The sequence below is a fragment of the Engraulis encrasicolus genome, chromosome 3, assembly GCF_034702125.1.
Source record: "Engraulis encrasicolus isolate BLACKSEA-1 chromosome 3, IST_EnEncr_1.0, whole genome shotgun sequence".
NCBI classification, from domain to species: Eukaryota; Metazoa; Chordata; class Actinopteri; order Clupeiformes; family Engraulidae; genus Engraulis; species Engraulis encrasicolus.
Window position 1 is genome coordinate 39,043,289 of NC_085859.1, and position 12,716 is coordinate 39,056,004.

At 41.5% G+C, this 12,716-nt stretch overlaps 1 protein-coding gene across 2 annotated transcripts in view; it reads right to left on the reverse strand.

Annotated features, from left to right (window-relative positions):
- Positions 1-12,716, reverse strand: part of gpat2 (glycerol-3-phosphate acyltransferase 2, mitochondrial) — a 124,656-nt gene that overhangs the window by 17,931 nt on the left and 94,009 nt on the right. For both annotated transcript variants that reach the window (XM_063195384.1, XM_063195383.1), the window contains exons 15-17: positions 5,414-5,512; positions 4,794-4,959; positions 4,483-4,625 (exon numbers count right to left, since the gene is read on the reverse strand). In XM_063195384.1, coding sequence (XP_063051454.1) covers positions 4,483-4,625; positions 4,794-4,959; positions 5,414-5,512 — 408 coding nt within the window. The remainder of the gene's footprint in view (positions 1-4,482; positions 4,626-4,793; positions 4,960-5,413; positions 5,513-12,716) is intronic.

A 12,716-nucleotide genomic window follows, 5' to 3' on the forward strand; every position in this document is an offset into this window, starting at 1 on the left:
ACGGTGACAATGAGCAAGGAGACTGGGGGGCAAAACAAAAACACAGAGATAAAATAGACGCTAATAATTTCTCTCTTTTTAATGTTTTTTTTGCATTGTGAATGACTGGCTAATTGCCTAACGTAATGATTATTTATGTGCGAGATAGTGTCTGTGTGTGAGATAGTGTGTTTGAGTGAAAACGAGTGCACTGTTTGTGTGTGTGTGTGTGTGTGTGTGTGTGTGTGTGTGTGTGTGTGTGTGTGTGTGTGTGTGTGTGTGTGTGTGTGTGTTAGTGTGTGTGTGCTCGCATATGTGTGCGTCCTCCATATACAGTGAGGAGAATAAGTATTTGATCCCTTGCTGATTTTGTTGGTTTGCCCACTAATAAAGACATGATCAGTCTATAATATTAATGATAAAATGTATTCTAATATTGAGAGACAGAATATGAAAAAGAAAATCCAGAAAATAACTTTGAAGAATATATATTAATTGATTTGTATTCCATTGAGGAAAATAAGTATTTGAGCCCTCTAGTCAAAGAAGACAAAATACTTTGTGGCAAAGCCCTTGTATTCTTGTACAGAGGTCAGATCTTTTTTTCAGTTAATGACAATGTTTGTGGATATAGTAGAAGGGATTTTTGTCCACTTTTCTTTGCAGATCATCTCTAAATCATTTAAGTTGTATGACTGTATCTTGGCAAATGGGAGCTTCTGTTCCCTCCACAGGATTATTATAGGGTTAATGTTTGGAAACTGTCTAGGCCACTTCATGACCTTAATGTGCTTCTGCTTGAGCTACTCCTTCATTGCTTGGGCTGTATGTTATGGATTATTATCATATTAGGAGGCCAATCCATGACCCACCTTCAGTCTAGTGGTGGTGGGAAAGAGGTTTGCATGCAGCATTGTACGTTTACATGTCTCCCTCCATCTATTTCTTGACGATGTGAGGTTGTCCTGTGTCTTGGCCAGATAAAACAACCTCAAACATAATGTTACCACTTTCATGTATGATGTTGGAGAAGGTGTTGTTCTTGGGATCATAGGCAGCATTTCTCTTCCTAAAAACACATCGAGTTGTGTTGATGCCAAACCGTTTGATTTTGGTGTCATCTGATTCCAGCACCTCCCAATCATATCCTAATCCAGTTTGATGTTTATTGGCAAACCTCAGGTGAGCCTGAACAGGTTCCTTCTGAAGCAGGGGTACCATACATGCACTGCAGGATTTTAATCTGCTGTGGTATTAAGTGTTTCCAATAGTTTTCTTAGTGATTGAGGTCCCAGCTGCCTTGAGATAATTTCCTAGCTCTTTCCATCCAGTTTTAGGGTGCTTTATCTCTGTTTTTCTGGTTATTGAATCCCCACAAGGTCAAATATTGTATGGAACCACAGACAGGCCTAAGATTCATGATTGATTATGATTTTGTATGTCCTAAAATTTGGAAGAAATGCACAAACAGTTTCCTCCTGAATATCCAGGAGCCCATTTCAGCCTTGTTGAGTTCTAAAATCTTGTCCCTGACATCCTTTGACAGCTTTTTGGTCTTTTTCCATGTTGGTGAGTTTAATTTGATTGATTGACTCATACTATGGACTGATTCTGCAGATTCAATGTGTCTTTTGTGCAGGTTACTATTAACAAGTGTGTTCCGTTCAGATAACAAGTTGATTGGAAGTGCCATCTGATCTGTGGGATCAGAACTCTTAATAGTTGGCAGGGGATCAAATACTTATTTCCCTCAATGAAATATAAATCAATTAATATATATTCTTCAGAATTAATTTCTGGATTTTCTTTTTGATATTCTGTCTCTCCATATTATAATACATTTTATCATTAACATTAAAGACTGATTATGTCTTTATTAGTGGGCAAACCAACAAAATCAGCAAGGGATCAAATACTTATTCTCCTCACTGTATGTGCAAGTGCAATTCATGCGTATGTCTGTGGGCATTAGAGTGTGTGCATGAGTGTGTGCATGAGATTTTTGCCTGTGTTAACCCATTGATGCCTAAAATACACGCAAGAAAACACTGTCAGCCTATAAAAACATACGTAAATATCTCAGCCTCTGAAGCACATAAAAACATGAAATTAATTACGCATTTATAACCTAAAAACCTAATCGCACATTAGAACTTGTTCACTCAGTTCTAACATACCAAAACGTTTAATAAATTATAAATAAAAAATGAGCCTTAGACGCAGGTGTCAATGTTGCGCTATGCAGTATCTGGCATCAAAGGGTTAAGTCCCTGTGCCGGGTGAATGAAAGAGGCAGTAGCAGTAGATTCTGGCTGTGTGAGTGAGGGGCCGTGAGGACTGTAAAATCTATCCAGCCAAGGAGCCACACGACTGTGTGTGTGTGCGTTTTGGGGATGAGATTCAGATTTACACACATACCAAAAGTGTGTGTGTGTGTGTGTGTGTGTGTGTGTGTGTGTGTGTGTGTGTGTGTGTGTGTGTGTGTGTGTGTGTGTGTGTGTGTGTGTGTTTAATGTATGCATGCCTGTGTGTGTAAGTGTATGTGTTACTGTGTGAAAGAGTGGTGTGTGTGTGTGTGTGTGTGTGTGTGTGTGTGTGTGTGTGTGTGTGTGTGTGTGTGTGTGTGTGTGTGTGTGTGTGTGTGTGTGTGTGTGTGTGTGTGTGTGTGTGTGTGTGTGTGTGTGTATGACAAAACCAATTTTACAGATATTTTACGGCACCTCCTTCGCCATCCCTCCCCTCAACAGCCTCTACTTCAGCCACAGGGCACACGGCTAGACAAACACACCCGCTCGGAGAGAGAGAGAGAGAGAGAGAGAGAGAGAGAGAGAGAGAGAGAGAGAGAGATACGAGGGGAGGGGAGAGGAGGGGAGACATGGATGAGAGCGAATGAGAGCAATGTTAGAGAGGAGAGAGAGAAGAAAAGAGGAGAGGGCGGAGAGAAGGATGGAAAAGAGTGGGATGAGAGGAAAAGAGCGATGGTGGAGAGAAGAGAGAGAGGTAGAAGCGATAAATTAGAATAGAAGAGCAGAGTGGGAGAAAATACGGAGAGAGATAAAGGGAAGGCTAGAAGAGAGGAAGGATGGAGGAAAGGGGAATACAGGGACATTGTAGAGAGAGGTGGGGAGAGATGGAAAATGAGACGAGGAGGGAAGAGGAGGAGAGAGGGGGAGAGTATCATTTATTGATCCTGAAGGAAGGAGCGGGAAGGAGAGGGGAAGAGAAAAATGGAGGATAAAGATGAAGAGGGAAAGAAACAGAGGAAAGATGAGGAGGACAAGAGAGAGAGAGAGAGAGATGAAGGGACAAGCAGAGACATGTATCTAAATGATAGCATCAGTGATGAACTCAGGGGAATCCTCCACCGTTTGCTTGCACACAAGTCCAAAATGTCACGGGCCAGCAAATCATACACTCCCACGCCACGCCAGACAAGACGCATAACTACGTCCAAAAAGCGCTGGAGGGGATTTGCTGGCAACCTGCCCGCGCCCTCTCTGCTAGCAACGTACTGCTTAAATCAGAACGTTTGGACAGCCGAACGCCACATGAAAGAGAGCGCTTTAAGTGACACACCATTTAAAACGGCCACTTTCACTTCATGTTTCTACAAAGTCGAGCAAAGGCTGGCTGGGCTACAGATTGTCAGAGGGAAAGTGGGAATATTATACACAGTACAATTGGCAAAGGCCCAAAGCCAACGGATTGGCAAAGGCAAAATAATGCAGGAACATATACTGTACCAAGCACATTGTGCATTAAGAGGTATTTATGGCATGTTTTATACATACATTTTATACATGCATAATGGAAAATCAGAATGCAGAGAGGTATTGTTGCACTCTGGATGCATAATACGGCGTTCAATCAGGTGCAAACATGTTCAAAGACAGAGGCAAGGTCCCACACTGATAAAAAAGACACAGTGTTTCGTAATCAGAGCAAGGGCAAAGCAGACGATCCAGCGTAGAATTTTTAGCAATGTTCTCTGTGGTTGGAAAATTCTGCAATTCCTGACTAATCAGGGAAAAATCACATGTATGTATTCATACTAACCAGACGGTGGACCTTGGAGGAGGTGTTGACTACTTAGACAGTCTTGTGTGATGACAACATCCAGCAATCACACTCCGTCACCTGGGGCAAGGTACCAGGCCTCTGATACTGCATACACCAGTGCATAAAATATATATTTTCCACCAGCATCTGTCTTGTGCCTGCTTCAGTGCTTGTGCAGAGCTAGTTTTGGTGAAACACTGACATTGGACCGCCTTGTTTGATGCAACAGAAAAGACACACACCCCTACCGAGGCCAAGAAGCTACTAGGCCTCTGGACATCAAATGCCTGTTTTCCGCCAGGATGTGCGCCGGTTCTTGCACTGACATTAGAATTGACAGTGTCTGTGTGTGTGTGTGTGTGTGTGTGTGTGTGTGTGTGTGTGTGTGTGTGTGTGTGTGTGTGTGTGTGTGTGTGTGTGTGTGTGTGTATGTGTGTGTCATACCGGTATGTATCCAGCAGGCAGCAGTAGGGTGAGCTGCAGGGCTCTGTCACTCAGCTCTTCCTGACACAGCGCCACGTCAAACTCCATCTCTCCCACGTCACCACAACACGCCACCTCTCGCAGCATGGCCGACACCGCACAAGCTACGCGCACGCGCACACACACACACACGCAAACACAGAAACAGAGATATACATGAGCACCACGTCCGACAGCCACACACACAAAGGCTAGTGTACGTGTGTCTGTGTGTCAGGCAGAGCTGTACAGTGACTTGTCATTTGTGGTGGTGGTGTGTGCTTCCCCCTCACCTCCGACAGCCTCGTTGGCGAAGGCGTGTGTGAGTGTGTACGCGTGGCGTGCCAGGGCGTGACGGGCGGCAGGCTGCAGCCTGGGGGCCAGGAGGGGCTCTGCGGTGGGGGGCGGCGCGGCCATCAAGAGGTGCGGGGCCAGCAGGACGATGGACGAGTACACCACCTGGATGGAGGGAAGTTTTGTATCGGAGTCGATTTAATGCCCAGCTACTTTGGGTACAGAACAGGAAGAATAGAATAGAATGGGAAGAACTACAACTCCCACTAACTAATCTGTGCAGGTGTTACAGAACACCTTAATGAGACAATTGATTTGTTTGTAGTGTGCTCCACTTCTTCTTAAATCAACCTATTTTATTTCTATTATATTTTGTTTTGATTTTTTTTAATTATTGTTGCTAATCTTACTGGTTAGCACTGAGCTGCATGTCTTGTATGAATTGTGCAATACATATTAAGATATCATTATTACTACTATTCCTACTACTACTACTACTACTACTACTATTACGACTACTACTATTACTACTATTCCTACTACTACTACTACTACTACTATTACGACTACTATTAATAATGGTATTAATATTATTATTTTCTTTTTTTTCTTTCATCACCTCCACCAGGGAGCCGGCGAAGCCCACGTCACGCTTCCGGAACAAGGCCTCCTCCAGGAGCCAGCACGCCTCGCGACACAGGGCTGACACACGCACACCCTGGGGGGAGGAGAAGAGAGGGGGAGGTAAGGCAAGGTGTAAAGAAATCCCGCACACTGGTCATTCCACCAACAAACTTTAATACAATTACCTGGTAAACCTGAAGAAGGTCGGATCGTTGTATTAAAGTTTGTTGGTGCAATGGACAGTGTGCGGGATTTATTTACACTTGAATAACAACCCCACTGGGATAATATCCTACGCACCTGCCTAACTACAGAGGTGTGCAAAAGCGTCTTCTTGTAAGGCAAGGTGACTTTATTGATATCGGAAGGCACAGTAGATTCATTAGAGGAGAAGATACAGTATGGAGAGAAAAGAAGAGCCGATGTGCATTCGTATGGGACTAGTATTATCACCAGATGTCTGTGTTTGGCGAAACACAGGTAATTTGGGGCAGAATTAACACTTGAAAAATTACAGACATGGTGCATTGGCACGGGGTTAAGGACATTCTCCGGAATAAATACAAATGACACAAGGTCCACAGGTAATATTTATCCTCTGTGAAAAGGGCTAAGGACAGAGAAAGAACGATAGAGAACACAGAACACTCAGAGAAGTCAGAGAAGAAAAGAGAGTGCGAGAAACGCAAATGAGACTGACAATGGAATGAAAGAGAACTGCAGAGGGGAGATATGGAGGGAAAAGAAGAGAATGACAGAGAAAAGAGAGAACAGAGATAACATGAGAGTAAGAGGAGAACAGAGGGTGAGGAATGTACAAAGATGAGACAGAAAGACAACAGAATGACAGAATAAATAGAAAGAAAGAAAGAAAGAAAGAAAGAAAGAAAGAAAGAAAGAAAGAAAGAAAGAAAGAAAGAAAGAAAGAAAGAAAAAAAGAAAGAAAAAAGGATAAAGAAAGACAAACAGAATGAACTACTTTAACATTACTTTTAAGTTCTTGCATATTCGGAACATATGTGACAAGTTACCTCAAAGTATGTCAAAAGTACTTGGTATTTTCTTTAGATGTACAAACTGTACGTATTTGCTTCGCTTTGTTCTTTTTTTATCTTTACTAATTAATTGACAGCCTCTCAGAAAGCTACAATGAGTGTGAACAGACTTAGCTTGATGTGTGTGTGTGTGTGTGTGTGTGTGTGTGTGTGTGTGTGTGTGTGTGTGTGTGTGTGTGTGTGTGTGTGTGTGTGTGTGTGTGTGTGTGTGTGTGTTTGTGAATGCGCAGAATGCGCCAAATCCTGGTAATGCAAAACTCAATACTCTAAAGACAAACCATTCCAGCACGCTGAACAAAACTGTCTGTCAATGATCAAAGCACACAGCTAATCACCCAATATGGTAATAATGTTACTTGGCAAACTATGCAAGAGAACAGAACTCTCCAAATTTACATATTGGACACATGAGCAAGTCAAAGACATTTCGAGCATGACCACAGCAAAAAGGAACAAGTAAGGAAAAGAACATCAAGAGCACTCTTGATGGAGTAAAAAAAGACGAGTCGATTTTAGAAACAAAAAAATCATCATTATTCACTCCAGTCCTGATTTGGGCAGAGGAGTGAAAAACATCTCCCCTTCAGGCAGAGGGTCACTTACTGCGGCTCAAGCTTCAGCCTTCTGCTTTACAACATCCAAATCTGGCTTCCAGGCCACCATACTCTTGGTATTTCACCTCACTCCATCTATAAGCAACCCACAGCCAGCCAAGGACTGAATGAAATTAAGCGCAGATATGTGGACATCCAAAGTCACCTCCTCTCATGTCCTCTGCAGAGACATCATTAGAGTGACCTTGCAAGAACTGGATATGACCTTTCTGACTTCTGAGAAGGATATGACTGGGTATGACCTTTCTGACTGCTGACTTTCTGACTTCAGATTCTGTGTGCAAGGCAGCTGACTGTTTTGGCTGGGTCCAGGACAAAGTCATCTCAGGCCACCCTCACCTAGTACATAAAATGTAATGAGGACTCCCTGGGCCCTGCCCCCCCCCCCCCAAAAAAAAAAAAAAAAAAAATGATGGCTGAAGAATTCTACAGTAATCTGTGTGGACCTGACTTGAGATTGAGAACACGTTCTCCACTTATTATTTATTAGATTGGGGAACACAATATACAGAGCTGTGGAAACTCGCTGGTGCCTCTAGTCTAGCACACAACCTCCACTTTTTGTCTCTTTCTCCTCATTCCATAGAGTCGAACTGGCAGATGATTATGTGTGTGTGTGTGTGTGTGTGTGTGTGTGTGTGTGTGTGTGTGTGTGTGTGTGTGTGTGTGTGTGTGTGTGTGTGTGTGTGTGTGTGTGTGTGTGTGTGTGTGTGTGTGTGTTCATCCGTGCTTGTGTGCCTTCACTTGCTTGCGTTACATAAAACTTATGAGCCTTCTCAATCTGATTAAAGCACTGCTAACCAAATCACACCATCACATATCGTTGCATGGAAGGCCTTGAGAGATTGCCGTAAGCCCACTTCAGCTCTGAGGTGAGCGGGATCATGGACTCACTGGAGTTTTGGTGGTGCACTGAGGTGAAGTTTCAGAGATGATAACCTCATTCGTCTGCTTCAGCGAAGCGAGCAAACTTCTGGAAAAAATACTAGCGGCATAGAGTTACACTTATCTCAAGTGCCTTTAGAAACTTTTAAAATAATTTTTCCAAAGTTATGTGCTATCTCGCTATGACAGGTATGCTGGGGTCTGTAGAAAAATAATGTTGAGTTCTGGAATCGTGATACTGTTGTGGGCCTGTATGTTGGGAGGACGGAAATGCTGAATACTGGGGTCTGCAGAATGGAGTTTTAAAATCTTATACGAAAGTGAAAAAGCGTGAAAGCCCAACTCCCATTGTCATTGTGACACAGCACTCCACAGCACACAAGTGCACATTGCACACAACGTAATTGCATGTATGCCTCACCCGTGCAAGGGGGCAGCCCCCATTGGCGTTCCCAAGGGAGCAGTGCGGTGGGACGGCATCATGCTCAGGGTACCTCAGTCATGGAGGAGGATAGGAGAGAGCAATGGTTAATTACTTCTCCCACCAATCTGGCAGGTGGGGAGTCATACCAGCAACCTTTGGGCTCCAAGTCTGATGCCCTAACAGCTTACCCATGACTGCCCTATATACTGTATATTCGGTGGAGACAGTAGGAATGTCCATAAAGCAGCTCAGCAAGACATTGACGCCAGTAAAGCTATAAATTAATGAAGGAAGCAAAGGACAGCACTCTTTAGATTTTTGTCTTTGTTTATTCGCCCACAAATGTCTCGGGCAGAGCCCTTCTTCAATGTGTAATGGCGAACCATTTCCATCGCCATTACAGGCTGAAGAAGGGATCTGCCCGAAAGGTTTGTGGGCAAATAAACAAAGAAAAAATCTGAAGAGTGCTGTCCTTTGCTTCCTTCATTCATTTATGGTTTATGTGGGATTCAACACCCAGTTAAGGACTGAGAATCATTAGGCGATAGTGTGAGCGGGTCTTCTCCTATTTTTCAAGCCACACTGTATTCCCCAACAGTACTATGAACTAGAAAAGTTTATGCTGTAGTACTCAATATTGCAAAAATGTCCAGATGACATACACATTTTAGGTGTTCTCAACAGGTTTTCAGGTACCAATAAATTAACTCAGGCTGGCATTGTATTTTTAAGTACAACTGACATCATAACACAATGTCTTTGAGTTTGTAAATTGGAACTCTATCTGGCATATGAGTGGTTAGATGTCATGACAACAGCTGAGGCGACCATGGAGTAGTGGTTAGACAGCTGGTCCTCAACCTCAAAGGTTGCAAGTTCAATTCTCAATATGGAGATAGCCTCATCTACTTTCATACCTCCTGGAACATGGTATGAAAATGTGCAGATGGCCACCAGACCCATGACTCCAGCTTTAATTAGCAGTATTTTATACATTTAATTTCGAGCGAAATAACAAAAGAAAAATGCTTAGACATTGTTTGAGCTGCTGTGGTCTGGATAGGGGAATAGCCACAAGATCAGAGGATTGCAGGTTTGAATCCTGTGTTACCAATAAAAAAAAACACTCAAGTTGATATTTATTGTTTATTTTTTGCGAAACTGTGAAAGTTACAAATTCTTTAAATCATGTCAATTGGAACTATATCTGCCATATGATGAGACTATGGATATCAGCATGTTGTGCTTGGGCAGTATTAGGCTAACAGTTAAAGCGATGGTTCGGAGTAGAATCACCCTAATGCCATTTGAACCGTGACACCCATCCACCTTTACACCCGAAGTGTTTTCTGCCGCAGACTTACATCAACAGAGTTGCCGTGTTATTCGATGTTTATTCCGGTTAGCTTGACTCAAGCGCATATGGATACTGGGCACCGTCTCCAAACTTTCCCCACAAAAATAACATGTCATTACACCAAACTTCTGCAGTAGAACAAATATGGTCTGTACTCACGAAACGAAGCATTTGGAAGTTTGGAAATAGTCCAGGAGTTTAGTATTATCAACACAAGCTGAATAGCTTCTCTGCTGCTAAAGCTGTGCCAACTTCCGTCATATGAGACAAGCCCGTAAAAGTCTTCAACAAACTTCCAGACGAGAGTGTTAAAAAAGTTTTCACTGAATTGTGATTAAGGGTTATATTTTCAAGGCAATACTTAAAAGATATTTCAAATCTTACCTACTATCAATTAGACAAGGATTTTCGTTATCAATACTGATGCTGAATTCACTTTTCATTGTGCATATTATGAGCTTCGTTGAGGACTCTTACATGCTTGTCTTAGATGACGGAAGTAACGTTGGCGCAGCTTTAGCAGCAGAGAAGCTATTCGGCTTGTGTTGATGATAATAAACTCCTGGACTATTTCCAAACTTCCAAATGCTTCGTTTCGTGAGTACAGACCATATTTGTGCTACTGCAGAAGTTTGGTGTCATGACATGTTATTTTTGTGGGGAAAGTTTGGAGACGGTGCCCAGTATCCATATGCGCTTGAGTCAAGCTAACCGGAATAAACATCGAATAATACGGCAACTCTGTTGATGTAAGCCTGCGGCAGAAAACGCTTCGGGTGTAAAGGTGGATGGGTGTCACGGTTCAAATGGCATTAGGGTGATTCTACTCCGAACCATCGCTTTAAGCAGTTGGCCTTGAAACATGATGGTTGCAAGTTCAGTTCCCAGCATGGAATGTAGGTTAAATAAATAAATAAAATCATATTCAAACATTATTGTTTTGGTAGCCTATGATGTCAGTTGGCCGGATTTGAAGTGGAATGTGTGAAACACATTTGACTGTTAATAATGAGTAAGTCCAATACTTTCTAACAAACAGGTCTAACTTTGTAAGATTACAAAACCTGCACAACTCTTACCAGTTGAGGAGTGGTGTAGGGGATAGTCCTCTGCATGTAGCCACACTAGCATGTCCTTATCTTGAGGTTGAGAGTTCGAATCCTAAGGCTGGGCACTCACTTTTTTGGTTGTTTTAGTTGTTTTTTTATTGTTTACCAGCTTCTGTCGTGTGTACAGAAGAACCCATTCATGTCAGAACCATAGAACCCTATTTTATTAAAATGTAACATAAAATACAAACTTCTCTAAAAATGGTGAATCTGTCAATGGGGGATAGATTTACTCAACACCATGTGACCATCAAACCACAACTGACAACTTGGCATGGAAAAATGTGTCTATCAACCTCACGTCAAGGTAAGAAAAGACCCATAAAAGTGTGTTGGTGTGTATGTGTAGTAGTTTACTATGTTGCTGTGTGTGACCTTAGGTGCTCTTGATGCTTCACTATGTGTATGTTATGTTAGCAATTTAGCTTAGTATGTTAGCTACTGCTAGTTAGGCTAGCACTGTGTAGGCCTTTCATACAAATGTTTTTCTTGTATCATACATCTGCAGTGTATCTGCAAGTGATACGTTGCATTTTCATGATACCATATTGCACATTGAACTTCTGTATAAACCAGTGTAGCAAATCCAGTGGTAATCCAACAAGTCCTCATGAAAGCCTTAACCTTATTATTTATGCTCCACAGGAAGCCGATATGGGACCACCAGAACTCTATGATCTATCAGCTCTGCTCAACACTCCAAAGGATAAACACCTGACTGTGTTGAGAAGTCTGACACTATTTTGGGGGAAATGTTATTGTAAGTTATATGGCTCTCCTTCAGCCTCCAACTCCTAATAACATATTCAGAAATGGAACGAAATAAATGACTAAATTACCTAATGTGTTGAGGTTGATTCTTTGTAATGTATTGACTGTTTACTGTATCGACTGGGTCTACATTTTAGCACAGATTGTTGTGCATTGTATGATTGTTGTGTTATTGTCTACTGTTTTTTTGTTAATCACATGGAACTAAATGAAAAAAACTTGATATAAAGCATTGTTCACGTTTGTGGAATTAAAGTTCATGTTATATTTGGTTTAAACAGAGGGGTGGTAGCCTAGTGCATTAGTATAAACCATTCAATCAATAAACCAACCAAGATTTTTTTTTGGCTCTAAAATGGGAAAACATAAAACTTTTAATTTTGAAATCAAAAACTTAGAGCCAATATAGCTAAACATGCTGTGCTTGTTTACTTTAAAAATGTAACTCTCTGCTAAGTACTAATTGCATTGATTTTTGCATCATTCTCGAAATATTTATGTCAATGGAGCATGTTAGATCTTTGAGTAGCAGCTACTAAAACATTCAAGATTTTATTTTTTCTCATAACATTTGTTTTCAAATAACATGTCTGATTTTATGTAAGACTTACATAAACGTTTTAGTTTTCAACACAAATCTTTTGTGTAAACCATTGTTTCTGTGCATTTTAGAGTTTGGAGTACATACTTGACTTGGGCTGCTAAAAACTAAAAATCTAATCATGGGATTAATGTTTTCAATCTTTTCAATAATTTCAAAGTTTTTGATCATTTTCTTAAAGATTTTGTGTCCATCATATGCATGAATGTATGTAGTATTTACTTAAAACATTTGGTCACAAAACTAAAACTTTAACGGGAATAAGTTTCCACAAAACCTTTGAGTTTGTGGGACATGTTGGGGTTTACAGTGCAGTAAAGCTACACACCTGCATAACCCTTCCTTAATGATCAATGACCTGAAAGAGTGCAGAGTGCTTGCTGAGTTTCCAGCCATCTGTAGAAAGTTCTTGATTTTTTTTACAGTTTTAATACCGTCTGAACAGGTGCAGAGTAACAAGGGGATCATAAACTACATCAGTT